General features: G+C 41.3%; 1 protein-coding gene across 1 annotated transcript in view; it reads right to left on the reverse strand.

Moving 5' to 3' along the window:
• TDRD1 (tudor domain containing 1) overlaps positions 1–13,154 on the reverse strand; it is a 46,696-nt gene extending 33,542 nt beyond the window's left edge. Inside the window, exons 1-10 of the mRNA XM_006880163.1 lie at positions 12,902–13,154; positions 9,201–9,259; positions 8,550–8,694; positions 7,127–7,232; positions 6,064–6,127; positions 5,110–5,214; positions 4,563–4,742; positions 3,833–3,976; positions 3,010–3,181; positions 1,244–1,315 (exon numbers count right to left, since the gene is read on the reverse strand). Of these exons, the coding sequence (XP_006880225.1) occupies positions 1,244–1,315; positions 3,010–3,181; positions 3,833–3,976; positions 4,563–4,742; positions 5,110–5,214; positions 6,064–6,127; positions 7,127–7,232; positions 8,550–8,694; positions 9,201–9,259; positions 12,902–13,154 (1,300 nt within the window). The remainder of the gene's footprint in view (positions 1–1,243; positions 1,316–3,009; positions 3,182–3,832; positions 3,977–4,562; positions 4,743–5,109; positions 5,215–6,063; positions 6,128–7,126; positions 7,233–8,549; positions 8,695–9,200; positions 9,260–12,901) is intronic.
• Between the last annotated feature and the right edge of the window lie 3,928 nt (positions 13,155–17,082).

Here is a 17,082-nt window from a genome sequence, read left to right on the forward strand (position 1 = left end):
ACTTGGTAACCAGACAACCTTTAGTGGCCTGGTCCTCAGGGAGCCAGAGCCGCTAAACCAAGGAGGCCACCTATTTGGTGCTTCACGTCCACCAGCTGCTCTGCACGACAAAGGTGCACCATCTCCTCTCCTGCTGGTCGGGTTTTGGTTTTTTAAAATGATTATCAAAATTTAAGAAAATTCTAATTAGCAATAGATAGATTAGATGGATCAATTAATCGCTCTATCAATCAATCTATCGATCTATGTTGCTGCTTACCATAGAGTCAGAACAGACCCTCCAGCATGTTTTTCAGAGGCAGTTAATCACAAGGGAGGAGACTGCCTATCCTTTCTCTCCTGAGGAGCAGCTGGCGGCCTCGAACCACGTGCCTTCCAGACTGTAGCGTGGCTTCTTGCCACCAGAGCTCCCTATATGTACGTAATATTTTAGTGAAGGTTCAGAGAGAGTTTAATTTGGGTTTTGGTTGGGTTTTTTTAAATTTTATTTTATTTTATTAATTTTAATGAACATTTACAGAGATTTTGGGTTTCCATTCATTTGGGTTTTGGCTTCTAATCAATCAAATAAAGATGGAAGGCATGGGAGAAGTAATGTAGATGTTAGAGTGTGCCATTTAGATGTTAGGACGTGCCCTCCAATCCCGGGACCATTTATGGAGCAATCATCTAACCAATCAGCAAGAGAAAATAAATTATGTCTCAAGTCGTTCCTAAAGGAGAGGCAGAGAGGGGAAGGCAGACTGCAGCACAACACATAAAAAGACTAGCTAAAGAAAAAGCAAATGCTGGTAGCAAAGCCCTCTGCTTCTCTCCTAGCAATCAATACAAACTCAAAATGCACAAACACAATTAAGAACAAGTTTTAAGAAGAAATACTATTCTATCAGACAGCATTTTAGCATCCTATTTATTCCTGTTTCCTGACTCTGGAATAATCCAATGACGAGAACAAATTAAACCAAGGAAATGTTAGTTTCAAAGCCCCCGATTTAAGGCACCATGATACTTAGTTCTTTATCATCTCTGATAATTACCATGCTAAAAATAAGTTCATTGAAAAACAGCCACAGATAAGGAATAACATGAAATTAAAATTCCTCTTATATGTAGTTTACAAACAGTCATCCGTACCAGTTAAGTCTGAGAATGAACTTGTTCTGCTACTTTCCCATCAGTTAGAAAGGCTAGTCATCAACAGCTGAAATCATCCCACTGTTACATAAGTCTGTATAATACTCACTGTGATCTTCACCTTGCTTCTTGGGTTGCAGGCCATAGCCCATTTCTACAAGCACATCGTCAAAGAGTTTCCCTAGGAAGTGATTAAGAAAACATTATCTCCGCTGAGATACTACATAAAGGATCACAGAAAAAAGTATACACAGGGAACACATGGCTCATAATTATATGATTCAGCAATTATAGCTATTAATATATTGGCGTACTTCTTACTCCTTTTTCTAGATATAAAATATAATGAGAGCACTCTTTTAGAAAACAGTATTTGTATAATTGCTAGAATTGTAGTTAAGATTTAAAAAAAATCTGAACACACAAGAGCAGTGGACAGCAGCTCACTAATAAGCTTGAATGACTCTCATTTAGAAGAAATAAATTAAGATGAATACTTTCTTCCTTGCCTACAAATATAGCTGAATAAAGGCCAGAATTCACCAGAAACACAAGGTCTCTATAAGAATATTCAAGAGCTTAAGGCCTATTATGAAACATGCATAGTAAAGAATAAAAACTGAATATAGAGTCTGGAGTTCAAGTCACAACAGGGTCAACTTTTCCACCAAGTTACTCTAGAGAATTCTAAGCAGATAAGAATTACCGTGGAAATCAAGTAGTAATAAGAAAAATGGGAAAAGTCACCTTTCCAACTGACCTGAAGCTTCCAAAGTGCTTCAACTAACACAATTTAAATATGTTCTAATTATTACAGTAACTAAGTAAGAAAGAGTAGCCAAAAGCCATCTGAGAAGAGTTGCTCAAAGACAAAGAAAGCACTGATATAGAAACCGAGTAACAAATTCCGCAGTTCTTCTCAATAATCTGTATCATGGCCATACATACTCTCCTCTACAAACAAACCAGTTGCCATCAAATCTATTCCAACTCATGGCGACCCCATGTGACTGAAGGGTAAAACAGCAACACTCCATAGAGTTTTTTAGGTCAAGGCCAGTCAGGAGACCACCAGGCCTGTCTACTGAGGTACTTGAGGGTATCCTGCTGTTGCTATTTGCCATTGAGTCAGAATCTGACAGTCCTGTGGGTTTTCAGAGGCTACAAATCACAGAGATGATGATCATCTTTCTTCTAAGGAACAGCTGGGGGATCTGAACCACTTGTATTTGGGTTGGCAGCTCAACTCCTTACCCCTCGGACACCAGAACTCTCCTATTCAGGGGATTCGGGTGGGTTCAAACTGCCACCTGCGTTTCAGGAAATGGAGCATAGGACCTCTACACCATAAAGAAACCGCCATCAAGGCTCCATTAATAGATGAGTACAATTATTCTGTCTGACCTAGTTAGTCTTTCAGTCACTTAATTCTAGAAATACGTGCACCATCTCTGACAAACCACTCAAGGGAAGAAAAGATCAGTATCCCAGCTTCAGCCACAGTCTGAACGGATCCAGAGAGGACCTTCTTTGGCCTCATCCCAATGTCTATTTCTTCTCTGGGGAACAGGTAAGGAGAGAGACTATATGACATATTAAAAGCTCATTTTTTTTTTTCATTTTAAGTTGGTTTTCATGTAAGTTTACAGAGACTTTGGATTTCCAGTCATTCATTGCGGCACTTTTCTCCCTGCCTACCCCTCCCCCTGTAATTCGCTTTTCTTTTTAAAAAGTAAAAGAAAAAATTCTTTTATTGTTATACAATCCCTCCCCCCAAGTCCATTCCACTATGCTACCTTTTTTCTGGACTCCTATCATAACAATAGTATCTAATCACATGTCAGTCCTCATAATTTTAGAACAGTCAGCTCTCACCTGAACTGGACAGTGTGACATCTACAGCAAAGGTGAGTGTTTCCTCTTTTGAGATGTCCATGATCCTTAAGGAGCAGAACTGCTCCAATAACAGGGGTCGGACCGCTCTGACACATTCACTGCCCCAACTCCCCTCTGCTGGGATAACATTGGCCACAAAGCACTTTATGGCCTGAAAGATTTGACACAGAGTACTTACAAAAATTAGTATTTATACACAGTGTGCTCCAACTCTTTCACAAATACTAAAGACAATTTCATACTGAAAATTTATGGAAAAACCTTTAAGTACTAACTATCCAGAAAAAATCAATTTTTCATGTTATTTTTGCCCCCTCTCTACCCTTCTTGAAATCCATGAAAGGAGAACAATTTGTATGAGTCCAAGTCATTTCAGAATAATGGCATAAACACAGAAACGGATGTTTTTTCCCCACTGGCAGCTTAGTAAGATGTGCCTCAAAATTCTATAAGAAGCTGCACTGCAATCCCAGAGGTGCATGGTTCAAATCCACCAGACGCTCTGCTGAAGAAGGAGGGACCATCTCCTCCTGTACCAGTCAGATCCGATTTGACAGTACACACATAAAAAATAACAATAAAAAAAAATTCTAATGATTTCCACCTGCAACAGAACTGAGCTAAATAAAGTGAATGAAAAGGGAGCCAAGAATACCAGTGAGTGTTCATACACCCAAAGTTACAGCACAAGGACTTTCCACAGGAATGAGAGCCGAGCACATCATATTAAATCCATCAAAACATTTTAAAGGAAACCCCTCTGCGGTACCCGCTAGGAACTGAGAAAGAGAAAGAAACTCACACAAGGAGGGAACAAGTCAATGTTTCTGTTTAGTTGGTAAAGTCTGTTCACTGGGATCATCTCTTCATTTCCATAATCGATATATCGGACTTGCGCCTTCTTCTGCATCAGGTCGACATCCTGTATGACGACTCTGTTCCAGGTCTAAAGGCGAAAAGGAACAATACACTGCTTCACAACAGGACTGCACAACCCTTACCCAACCTACACAACAGGCGAAAATTCAACTAAGACGCAACCAAGTTTCCCAAGATTCTTGTTAAGAAATCCCTTCAATAGTCTGTCATCACTGTTAGGTGTCTAAGACAACTACTCCTCACAACGATCCCATGTACAACAGGTCCAAACCTTGTCTGATCCTATGCCATCTTCCCAACCCCTTCCCTGCTCAAGGCACTTTATGAAGCACTCCTACCCCTAAACGATGCTAGACTAGGAGCTTCTGGCACACATTAAAGCCTCAATGACACCAACAAATACAAGTGCTAAGCATCAGTTTGCAATCTGCCATTGATGAGCCTATGCAAAAACAATGCTGGAGAGGGCCGAGCTGGGGCGGGGGGGGGACAGTGGCAGTGGAGGTGGGCTGTAGCCAAACACAGCATGGGACACCGAGGGCTGGGTTTAAGCCACTTAAAGCAATGCATCATTAAAAGTGCTGTTGCTGATGAGCTGATGTAACTCAAGTAAATGGGGGGGAAAATAAGTAATTCATTCCATTAGGAACTACCTGGTCAACAGAGTACTTGGCAACACAAACTTCCCCCTTGACAGGAATGTAATCTTCTTCAAGCAGATTTGCGTACGTTTCCTTCAAGCTGGTACAAAGTTGGTTCATATATTCTAAAACCTCCGAAGAATACAACTGCACGTAAAAGTCACCTGGGTGTTTGAACTCAGTCACTGTGCCCTTTTTAAAGACAGGAAAGACATGGTTAACTCACTGAGAATTCAAACAAAGGTGATTCTCTCAAAGCTTTAAAACCTAGACACAAAAAGTGCTTCAGACACTTAGCCATACATGGAAGCTACCTTACATATGCCACACTCAATGTAAAGATTAGTTCTCGGGGGAGCTCTGGTGGCCTAGTGGCAAGGAGCTGCAACTACAATCCCAGAGGAGCACGGTTTGAATCCACCAGATGCTCTGCCGGGGAAGGAGGGACAATTTCCTCCTGTACCAGTCAGATCTGATTTGACGGTACACGCACACACAAAAATAATAAAATTTTAAAAAAATTAGTTCTCAGGATTTCTAAAGGGGATTAAACAAGTACCTTTATTTCCATAGCTTTCTTGAGCTGCAGACTTCTCAAATCAGAAAACATTATTTTCTCAGGGCACTGGGTTATTTCTTTAGGAACTCCAAGTGGATAATCACTCTAGTTGGGGGGAAGGGGGGTGGAGAAGAAAGAGGGAATTCTTTATCAGTACATGTTTCAATGAGATGGTGGCCACTCTTTGCTGGAAGTGGGGCTCAAGTCACCTGGCTTGAGTAAAAGAACACAGGAGCAGTGAATGCCTGTCAGCCTTTAAAACCCCCCAGCTTCAGGCAGTGCACGCAGCCACAACCAGGCTGGGACGGCGGCGCTGACGCGGAGCTTACACAAAGCAGGGGTCTAGTCTTTCAAACACATACCTGTTAATCTCTGTAAGAATGAGTATTTTAAAAGAGGATGGATTCTTGGGTGGAGGAGCAGCTAGCAAAGCCTTAAACTATGACTCAGACAGAATATACAGTCCAAGAGATGTTTTCACATGATAAACTATTTAGCACATATAATTACCTAATTGAAGAAGAAAATAGATATTAACAGAAAAAAACCCTCCTTAGGGGAGAGGAAAGTGGGCCCTACTTGGGTCTAGAACACAGGACATGAGAACTGGTACACACCAGAAGCACCAAGAAAGGACCCGGTAAGTAGTCTCTGGGGTTTTACACTGAGACACAGACACTGCAAATGCTTTCCAAAAAAGACTGAAAACAAAGAATACTCAAAGACACACACACAAAAAAACCAAACCAACAAAAACAAACAAAAAAAAATCAACACCACATAGGATCACCACGGTGGACAGATTCGTTCAGCAGGAAACATTTGTTTTTAAATAACCACTGGTGAAATGCAGAAATCCGTCTTCAATATTTTATTTCGCTTAACTTATTTTTAGTTCAACAAAGAGGACTCATTAAAATTTTACCTCAAAGAAAATGAGTAAATATACCATACCTCATTTTTCACTTCCATGTTCTTGGTTTCAAATGGTGAAGTATTGCCTTCAGGTTTGTGGAAACTAGAAAAAAGTTGTTTATACTATTTATACTAACTGAGTCAATAATGTCTAAGGATGATTAACAATAATTACAGTACACTTCCCATGACTAGAATCCAGAAAGAGCACAATAGTTACTTTCAGAGAAAATCCAAGTAACAATGTTAAAAGTCAACCATTTCAATGCTGGTTGCCCAAGCAGTGGGAGACCCTATGCACAGATATCCTTTCAAAAATACCTCATGCTACAATTTCCAAGTTTCCTTCCCAAGTCTCCACTTTCTCATCTGTCCAATGAAAATGCATGACACAGTTTCGAACATCAAATGAGAATATCCAAGTGAAGCTGTTTTGTAAACTGTTAAATGCTACGCCAGCCACACTCAAGTATTTAAAACCAAAACGCACCCGGGAACATTAGAGATGCACTTTGCAAGCCTACGATTAAAAAGAAGGCATTCTAAAGCTTGAACCGTTAAAAAGGCAAAATATGTGGTGCACTAAATTATGTAGTGTAATAATCCTTCTACACTTAAATCTTTCACTCTGAGATGTGGTGTAAACTCTAGCCTCTGTGGTTAGGGAGCTCTGATGGCCTCGTGGTTAAGGAGCTGTGCTGCCAACCCAAAGACCAGCTGTTCAAGTCCACTGACTGCTCTGCAGGAGAAAAGACAGGCAATCACCCACGAGAGATCTACTGTCTCTGAAAACCTGCAGGAGGATCAGGGATGCGTCCATTCTGACTTGAAGGTGCTGAGCTGATGCTTGTTTGTCGTGAGCCCAGAGAGACTCAGTAACCGGGAGGCTCAAGTTTTTTTGGAGTAAAATTATATTCACCACAACTCTTAACCTTTTTAAACTGTCTGCTTCAGACTGGTACTTTGTTGTGCTTGAGTAATAATTTTTAAAAAGTAAAGCTTCTATGTAAGTTCAGGACTTGCTTAACTAGACTTGATCCTGTATCATACATTTTCTTATATTTAAAAATCCCAAACATTGCCCCTTCAACCCTACACTGACCTCTGCTGCACAGGTTTGCACACGATGCTGTGTGCTGACCAGTCTCTCTTCTGGCACGCCGTGGAGCAGTAGTACGTCTGCTTGCACTGCGAACACCTCAGCGAGCCTACAGACGGTAACCCAGGAGGTCATCAGTGCACTAGTCCAAATATTTAATTATATAGAATTGATTATATAGAATATGTATACATGTGGTTTTTATAAAACAATGTCCATGAAGGAAACATGTTAATTGTTTAAAACACAAAGTACATATAGGAAACAGGACGCATAAGAATGGCTACATGCAAACCAAGGGAGCTCTGGTGGCCTAGTGGCAAGAAGCTGCACTGCAATCCCAGAGGTGTGTGATTCGAATCCACCAGATGCTCTGCTGGACAAGGAGGGACAATCTCCTCCTGTACTTGTCAGATCCAATTTGACAGTACACACACAAACACACACAAACACACACAAAATAATAAAAATAATTTTTTTAAAAGAATGACTATATGCAAACCAAAAAAAAAAAATTTAGAAAAAGAAAATCACAAGAAGAAACCACTACATACTTACAAAAAGGCTCAAATGAAAAGAACATCAAATGCTGGCAAAGATGTGGAGCAATCAGAATTGTCCAAAATTGCCAATGAGACTATAAAGACAGGACAATTACTTTGGAAAATGGCTTCTTACCAATTTAAACATATTCTTTGGCTTAGCAATTTTAAGTCTGAAAAAAGCAAGGGCATCTATGTCTACACACAAGAAGCTGTACAAAGTTGTTTAGTAGTTGCTATTTACAATGACCAAAAAAAAAAGCTGGACGTAACCCAAATTCACAAACATGAAAACAGATACAGAGTGGTGTATAATCATATAATCTTACATTGTGGTGTGATGTGATTGTATCACAATAGCATTCAGGGGCGGAAACGGTAAATATATCGACACAAAAGAATGGTGTTTGCAATCACTTGTTATGCATCAGAGAGTTGGACAGTGACTATAAAGGATAGAAAAAGAATGGATGCCTTTGGGTTGGTGCTGGAGAAGAGTGTTGAGGGTACCAAGGACTGCTAGGAAATCAAACAGATTCATCCTGGAAAGGGTTAAACGAGGCCGCTCCTTGGAGGCAAGGATTCTGAGGCTCCGTCTAACATATTTTGGGCATGTTGTAAGGAGGGACCGGTCCTTGGAGAAGGACATCATGGTTGGGAGGGTGGAGGGACAGCGCAGGAGGGGAAGGCCCTCTACGAGGTGGACTGATTCAGGGACTGAGGTAATTGGGATGCGTGTATCAGAGACAGTGTGATTGGCACAGGACAGAGCAGAGTTTAGGGCTACTGTACATATGGTCACTATGTGTCGCAAGCGACTCACATAACAACAAGTGTTACTGTAGAGAAATCATCCATAAGCTTTCTGAACACAACACACTTACCGAAAAGGCCACACCGATGGCAAGTTGTGGACCGAAGAGGCGGGGTCAAGGAGCTGAAGAGAGCCGGGCTGTTTATAGAGAAGGAGTTCCCAAGTGGCTTGTGCACCTTTTTTGACTTTGCCAGAATCACATTACTATTAGGTTTCTATCGAGCAAGGAGAATAGCATTATCAACACTTGGTAGTAACTTCAAACACTGCTACTATATAAACAAAACCCAAGGCCCAAGTGCAACTAGCAATAAACATGCATTGATTGATTTTAAACACACACATACACAAAAAACCCAAAAAAAACACAAAACCACCCCCTCCTACCAGATTTTGCTCTGAACACCCCTCATATTAGGGGTAATATCCTTGTGATCCTATATGCTGGTTCTTCATGATGTGACCATTAGCTCAAATGTTTAAAGGATGCAAGGCATCTCTCTCTTTTATAATATATACACACACACACACATACATATATGTATGTAATTGCCTAAAAAGAGACACTTTTTAAAAACATTATTTTATAAAGGAACAAGACACGAAATCCTGATAGAGAGACTTGCAAATTGATAAGTTATTAAATATATTTAAAGATATGCTTAAAATCTTTTAACCAAATATACTCAAACATAAATTAAAACCAAATCAGGGAACTTACAGCAAGTCCATCTTTGGCTGGTGAATTATTCCCAACATTTAATGGTGACAGTGAATTTCCTGGGCGAAAGAAACAATTTTCAGGAGGGGGAAAAAAAAAGTCTTTTTTCTTGCCAGACATGTAAAGTGCTGTTGCTGCTAGGTGCCATCAAGTCAATCCTGATTCACAATAACCCTACGTACAACAGACTGAAATCTTGCCCAATGCTGTCTCATCCTCCCTCACTTAAGCCCACTGTTAAAATCATTGTATCATTCCATCTCGTGCCGAGGTCTTCCTCTCCTTCACTGACCCTCTAAGTCTCCCAACAAGTAGTACCTCCTGACACAAAGCATGTGACACAAAGGCTTTCCACCCTTGCCTCTGAGCAGCCCCCCCCCATGCACCTCTTCCAAGATGGATTTGAACATGCCTGTGGTAAATTCAACACTCTTCACAAATGCCAACATCAAAAAGTACTATAATTAAGAGTTATTCAAGGATTATGGCTGTAACCTTCTATCAACGTCACCAGTGAGCATCGCACTGTTTCCCTTGATGGGATTATGGGCTTGTGCTGGAATTCAGCTTTGACCTCTGCTCCCACCCTGAAAACCTTCCTCCACTCATTAAGGGAGCAGTTCTCCAACATAATGTTGGGAACTTCGGACCTCCTGACACTTTAAAACTACCAAGAATCCCAAAGACATTTTATTTCTATTACTTTATTAGTAATTACAAGGCCAGAAATCCAAAGGGGAAAAAAGAACCTTATTCATGTACTAATAAAACATATTGCCATAACATTTTTAATGAAAAAGCGTAGTTCTATTTTCCAGAGCCAACCAACAAAAAAACCCACAGACCAGTATGGCTGTCCATTCCTGTCGTTCTAATAGTCCAGTTAAACTGGATGCAGCTGGAGTCACGGACCTGCTTTTGCATTCAATCTGTCATGTTAAGCTTCTCTGATAGGAGCATCTACCGACAGAGGCCTCACACAAACATGTAAAGCCAAAAGCTATTTCATGGATATTTGCCTCCTCAGACAACTGTAGGCATATGCCTGACCTCAAACACCACAACTCAAAAGGCCATAATTTCGTTAAGGGTTAGTTGCAATGAGTAACCTAAAATAGCCAGTGAACTCGGACACTCAACCTATTGGCCTATCTTGCCGTTTGAACTAATTTCTTCCCATGGAAGACTATGCAACATCTCGCACTGTTAAGTGGAAAACTGAGGGTTCACTGAGCTATACAGAGCTTCCCAACATTGGCACATTTCACTATATATATTTTAAAAAGTCACATGTGTTAGTCGCTGGGATGCTGATGTGTCAAAATCAGAATGTTGATACAAGTCTTCTGAATCTCTAATTTTGTTTGAAAACCCGTATTTTTATCATTGACAACACTGCTCAGCTCCTTCCCTTGAAATGAAAGGCTTACAATGTTCATCCTCAAGAAAATGCCTACCTGCCACCCCAGGCTAACTAAATAACCATAATTTTTATCATTCGTTTGAAACACAGGTAAGTAAGCAATTCTGCATGGCTAACCACACACACACACACACACACACACACACACACACTTACTTTCTCTCTCTCTCACACACACACACACTCACTCACATTCTCTCCCCTTTAAGGTTTTATCATACTTCTGAGATCAGCAGAAGGAACTCCCATTCCATCACTTTTTCTTGTTTTTTTTTAAATTAAATTTTATTAATTTTAATGAACATTTACAGAGATCTTGGGTTTCCATTCATTCATTGTTGCAATTCCATCACTTCTTGTTGCTGTTGTTATGTGCCATCAAGTCACCTGCGACTGACAGAGACCCATACGCACAACAGCCCTAAACCCTCTTCTATTCTGTGCCAATCTTACTGTCTCTGACATACTTAATCCCATTACCCCAGTTATTTAATCAATCCATCTCAATGAGGGTCTTCCCCTCATGTGCTGTCCCTCCACCTTCCCAAGCATGAGGTCCCTCCCTCTCCAAGGACTGTTCCCTCCTTGCAACATGTCCAAAGTAAGTATGTCAGATGAAGATTCAGAATCCTTGTCTCCAAGTGATTCCATCACTTTCACTATTAAAGTCTATCCATACCGGAGTGTATAGGAAGCTCTCTGGCTGCCTAGTGGGTAAAGAGCTGCATGGCCAACCCAAAGACAACAGTTCAAATCCCCCAGACGTTCTAGAGGAGAAGGATGGGCAATTTGGTCCCATGGAATTTACAGTCTCTGAAGAGTTGTCTGGAAGGCAGCTGTGACTCAATGCTTACTCAACTGCACATAACAAGAGTTGAGATTTCAATAAAATTAATAAGTTTTTACCGCTTGATCAAAAGTATTTTAAAGCAAAATTTCACTTTATCTTTTTTAAAACAAATAACCATAAGCATGTGAAAATGTCAAAGAATGTGAAAATGTCAGAGAATGTGGGCTCAGTTTGGCGTCCCGCTTTGAGCTGAGCTGAAACTAGTAGTTTATATGGTTCTTGGTTTGGCTTGACTTGTAATTCAACACAGAAAAAAACCCACAGAGTCTTTTAATATTATTAGGGAAGCAGTTCTTTCCCGATCCACAACAAGTGGCTATGTTCTACCAGGACCATTCTTAAAGCAGGGCCCTCGACTAGGACTAACTTGTTAACCCAATGCTAGTGAGCTGGACCCAACATGAAGCCGGCCCACCACTGGCTTCCTGAGGCTGTAAACTGCATGGTCGGAGACCATTCTGTCCTGTAGATCCACAGTGCATTTCCACAGTCAAAGAGACACTTTGTTTTAGCAGCACACCTTTCTATGCACTATACCCTAAGTGTACCCTGTAATTAGGATTAAGGAATTAAAAAAAAATCAAATAAAATTGATTAATGTCCTCAATTATCTATGATCATATGCATTAAAAGGGAGCTCTGATGGTTAAGTGTAGGCTGGAAGTTTGAGCAAACAGCCACTCTTCAAGAAAGATAAGGTAACTCGCTCCCCTTAAGATTTACAGTCTCAGAAACTCGATCAAAGATTGCCTTCAACTAAACTCAAACTGGGGTCCTGGATTTTTACGTATAAATCAGCCCTGGTGCACAGGGGTTGAGCACGAGGCTGCAACCTCCAAGGTCAGCAGTTCCACTCCACTAGCCACTCCTTGGAAGACCAGTAGCAGTCAGCTTCCTTAAAGGCGTCAGCCTGGGAGCCTCTGAGGGGCACTTCTCTGTCCTACCTTATCGCTCCGAGTCAGAACTGACCCCACAGCAACAAGTTTATAGGGAGAAGGAAAAAAGCGCACAAAAACCCCCACCCTTGTAACTTTAAAATACAGCCCATCTTACAACATCCAAAAACCAGTGGTTTCTGTCCGACATTCCTAGTCTGGTTATCTTATGGAGGAAAATGTCATCAGCAGACAATTCAGGAAATCAGGCATTTCCTGGAGATCAGAGAGTGAGCCTGTCACAGTCAGGAACGCAGATTCTTCTCCCCCTGCGAATCCTTCCTGTGATTTACCAAGAGCACAGAAGACACTTAACATACTACTTTTCTGGTTAAATTATTATTTGTCAACAGTGGTTAAGTGGTCTCTGTGGTCACTGGGCTGTCCTGTCGTTTAGGAGCCCCTGGACCACACTGTTAGACACACTTTTGCTATCACCAAACCCCATCGGCAGCAGGAGGTAAGGCTTCACCTTCCTCCTGTGCTCACTCACCTGTTGGCAATGTCTTCTTGTCTCCTTTAGATCCAACCCCTTCTCCATCGAGACTACCGGGGCTTGAAGGCACGGAAGTATCGTCTTGACTTGCCAGATACGGCTTGGTTTGTCCACAAAGCAAAAAACTGTTCTTTTTATTTCTACTCTCTGGGCTTTTTAACCTGAAGTTAGGATGTCCTCCTGGACTTCTTAACGAATCATGCAGTGGAAGCTTGCTTTCATTTTTCTCAAAGTTAAACGGCTCTGCCATTTTACAAAGAGATGCTTCTGAATTATTTCTTGACATCATATTGACAGGTGAGGTGATTCTTGGAGAAGTCTAAGGAGAGAAGCGTACTGAAAATAAACTTTTAAAAAATTTTTATCCATTCATTGTTGCACATTTTCTTCCCTCCCCTCCAAAGCCCCCCTCCCCTAGTCCATTTTGTAAAGCACTTCTTGTTCTAGATTGTTGTTTGAAAATGTCTAATCATATATATTCCTTTCAGATAGTTCTTCCCATCAGCTCTTCTAATGCAGTATTCACTATCTATCCACTCGTTCTATTCTCCTCCTAATCCTCCACATCAAGTCCCATTTTCTAACCGTAGTTTTATTCAGTATACGTCCTTTTGTGACTGATATTTTACCGAGCACAATGTCCTCCAGGTTCCCCATGTTGTATAACATTTTAGGAGTTCACTATGTTACAAGGCTGCATAATATTCCACTCTATGAATGTACAATGTATGTACCCATGCATTTGTTGATGGGTATTTGGATTGCTTCCATCTCTTTGCTATTGCGAATAACACAACAATAAACATGAATGTGCATACATCTGTTTGAGTCACAGTTTTGGTTTTGTTAGGGTACATCCCCAGTAGTGGAACTGTTGACCCAAAGGCTATTTCTATTTCCAACTCTTTGAGAAAGCACCAGACTGCTTTCCAGAGTGGTTCTACCATTTTACACTCCACCAGCAGTGACTAAGAGTTACAATCCTTCTCCACAATCTCGCCAGGACGTACAGTTTGCTGCCCGTTGAACTTTTTCTTATTGCTGGGGTGGGATAATCTCTCATAGTTCTTCTGATTTAAAAACCAATTTTAATTACAAAGACAACTTCAGGTCCAGGTGATTTCTTTCAATTATTTACATAGCAGATAAAGCCCATAAACTATTGCACAGCAATCATTTTGAGATATAAAAATCTGGCCTAAAAAAAAAATTAAAAAAAAAATCTGGCCTACATGACACAAGGTATGGTAAAAAAAGAAAATACCTCAGTCTACGAGTATAAAGTCCAAGTTGAAAATGTTTTCTAATAAGCCCACTCAATACATATTAAAGAGCAACTGCCAGTCCTTTTAAGAGCTTTCGAAACAGTAAAAGGAAAAGTGGTTCGATGCTATCAAGTCGACCCTTCTCACTGCAATTTTAACTAGAAGAGAGGAAATTCTGCTTAATCTTGCATTGGCCTCACAATCTCCATGGTGCCTATCCAGCTCACTCCAAGTCTTCCTCTCCTTTTGTGACCCTGCATCTTCCCAAGCAAATTCCCAAGCCTTGCAAGGCCTGGTCCCTCCTGATAACATGTCATGGTAACATATCATACAAAGTCTTACCATCCTCGCCTTTGAGGGGCATCTGGCTGCTCTTCCTCCAAGGAGTACTGTCAGGTCTTTAACCTTTTATTTTCCACCAAAAGCCTACAACTCAATGGTTAAATATGCTAGAGTTTAGTCTTTTTACTGTGATCTCTGTAGGAGTTGACATAGAACTTGGATTTCCATTCAGTCATTTATACAGATTTACTCCTTAAGTTTCTCACATAGGCCCTGTGTCAACTTGTTAGCTGCATTATTTCTGTCTTACTGTTCCATCTTTTCTGAATTACTTTCTCTATACACTTTTTCCAATGTCCTACTTCCTTATCTATCCATTCTCTTCCTGTTAATATCTAAAAGAGCATTATTTTAATGAATTATTAAGCTACTTAAAATCATTGTTGTTGTTGACTGCCTTTGCGCAGTCAAACCCGTCTCACAGAGACCCTATGAACAAAAGGCCTGACGCCCCTCTACAACTATCGACATTTATCAAAGTTCCTAAGAGTTTCCGGAGGCAGGTTGTTTAGAAAGTAGACGCCACTCCTACAATAACAGAGATTAGTCTTTGAAGTCGGTAACTCCACTGAATCCACCAGATGCTCTATTGGAGAAGGAGGGGCAATCTCTTCCTATGCCAATCAGATCCAATTTGACCCTACATGCGCACGCGCGCACGCACACACACACACACACATATTAAAAAAAAAATGCGGGTCAATCCTCACCTCTCAATCACAGAACCCCTCAACTCTAAGTGGATGCTACACTCAGGGCTTCAAACATCCTTCCTGGTTCAGTCATGGCTGACAAAGCAAAGCCTAAATGGGTCCCAGTCTGTAAACTGCGGTGAACTGGGCCAATAACTGAACTGGTAAAATGATGTCCTGCTAGACCCTGCATGCTGGTTTGCACATGGGGGCTGATTGTACTGCTCTAAACATAGGCCTTCCTCCCCGGCAATAATCTAGTTTCTCAAATCAGGATCCTGAAAGGGTTACTGTTGTTATGTGACGTCAGTCTCTTGTGACTCATAGCAACGCCATGTACAACAGCTCTGAACCCTGCTCAATCTTGAGCCAATCTCACTGTCTCTCACAGACCTACCCCCATTGACTCAGTCCATCCATCTCTTTTGAGGGCCGTCCTCTCCTGTGCTGTTCCCTCCACCTTTCCAAGCAAGATGTTCCTCTCCAAGGACTGGTCTCTCCTTGCAACACACCCAAAGCATGGCAGATGGAGCTTCAGAATCCTTGTCTCCAAGGAGCAGCCTGGTTTCACCCTCTCCACGATGAACCTTTTTGTTCTCCTAGTAGTCCATGGTGTATCCAATTATCCAAAACTCTTCTCCAGCACCACAGTTCAAAGGCATCAATTCTCCTTCTATCATCCCTAGTCATTATCCAGTTCTCTGGTGCAGAGCAAGTAATTGTGAAGACTAGGACCTGGATCAGGTGCACCTTGTTCTCCAGACTGACACTGCTGTTCTTCAATACTCCGGAGAAGTCCCTCACAGCAGATCTTCCCAGAGCAATTCATCTTTTGATTTCCTGGCTACTAGTACCAAGACTGTTGTTGATTAAGGAGCCAAGCAAACTTAACAATCTCCACCTCTTCAACATCTATCATGATGCTGCCAATCAGCCCAGTGGTGAGAATCTTTATTTTCGTGATGGGTATTACTACGGCCTACTCCAGGACCATCATTCTTGGGGCTTCAACCTGTGTTCACCTGAATTCTTAAAATTTGAATCTGTTTTGAGTTTACTTCATCAGCCATGACTGAACCAGATCAAAGTGGCTGGAAGCCCTTGTTACTTATCATGTCCCTGGCGTCCCCTGGTCATCTTCCACCATCCTTCTCAGCTGACCTGTACTCTGCTTTCAGGCTCCAGGAGAACTTGAATAAACTGATGTACCTTCTGGTTTGAAGGTCGGAACATGCACATATTTCTGGAAAGGAACTGGCCCTACCTACAATGCATTTTTCAGGTTCAACCTGTTGCAGTGCCTCTGGCAAACCTTCAAATTAGAGTTTTCAGAGTGTCTTGCCCCAGGGGAAGTAACAAATGTGGACAAACAAGCCTCTTTTGGAAGCAGTAAAAGGCAAAACTTGTCATCCTCAAAAGTCTCCAAAACTGTGGTTAAGAGAAAAGTCAGAGCTGAAATGTCTTTGTGTAATATCCAAATGCTGTTTACCACCACCTTTAACAAAAAATATTTAGCAAAATCCTGCCCGTCAGTGTCCTTCAACCAGCACCCCACTGGTTAGGTCTCTTAAGAAAAACCAAAAAATCCACAAACCTGTCTTCCAGTTAAATGCAACTCACAGAGACCCGATATAATAAGAGTGTAAACTTGCCCAACAGGGTGGCAAGGATGAAATAGTCTAGAAGCAGGCAGCCAAACCTTTTCCCCTCAGAACAGCTGCTGGTTCACATCTATGGTTCCAAGTCACCAACCTATTAGCAGCTGAACACTTATCCACCGCACCACCAGGGTGTTTCCCATCATGCCTAGCCTTAGCTAATGATGAGATGAGGAAATGAGAGAAATATGCACGCTCAATCCAAAGAAAGGAACAGGCAG

The sequence above is a fragment of the Elephantulus edwardii genome, unplaced genomic scaffold, assembly GCF_000299155.1.
Source record: "Elephantulus edwardii isolate Elephantulus edwardi_28Jun2011 unplaced genomic scaffold, EleEdw1.0 scaffold00006, whole genome shotgun sequence".
Lineage (NCBI taxonomy): Eukaryota > Metazoa > Chordata > Mammalia > Macroscelidea > Macroscelididae > Elephantulus > Elephantulus edwardii.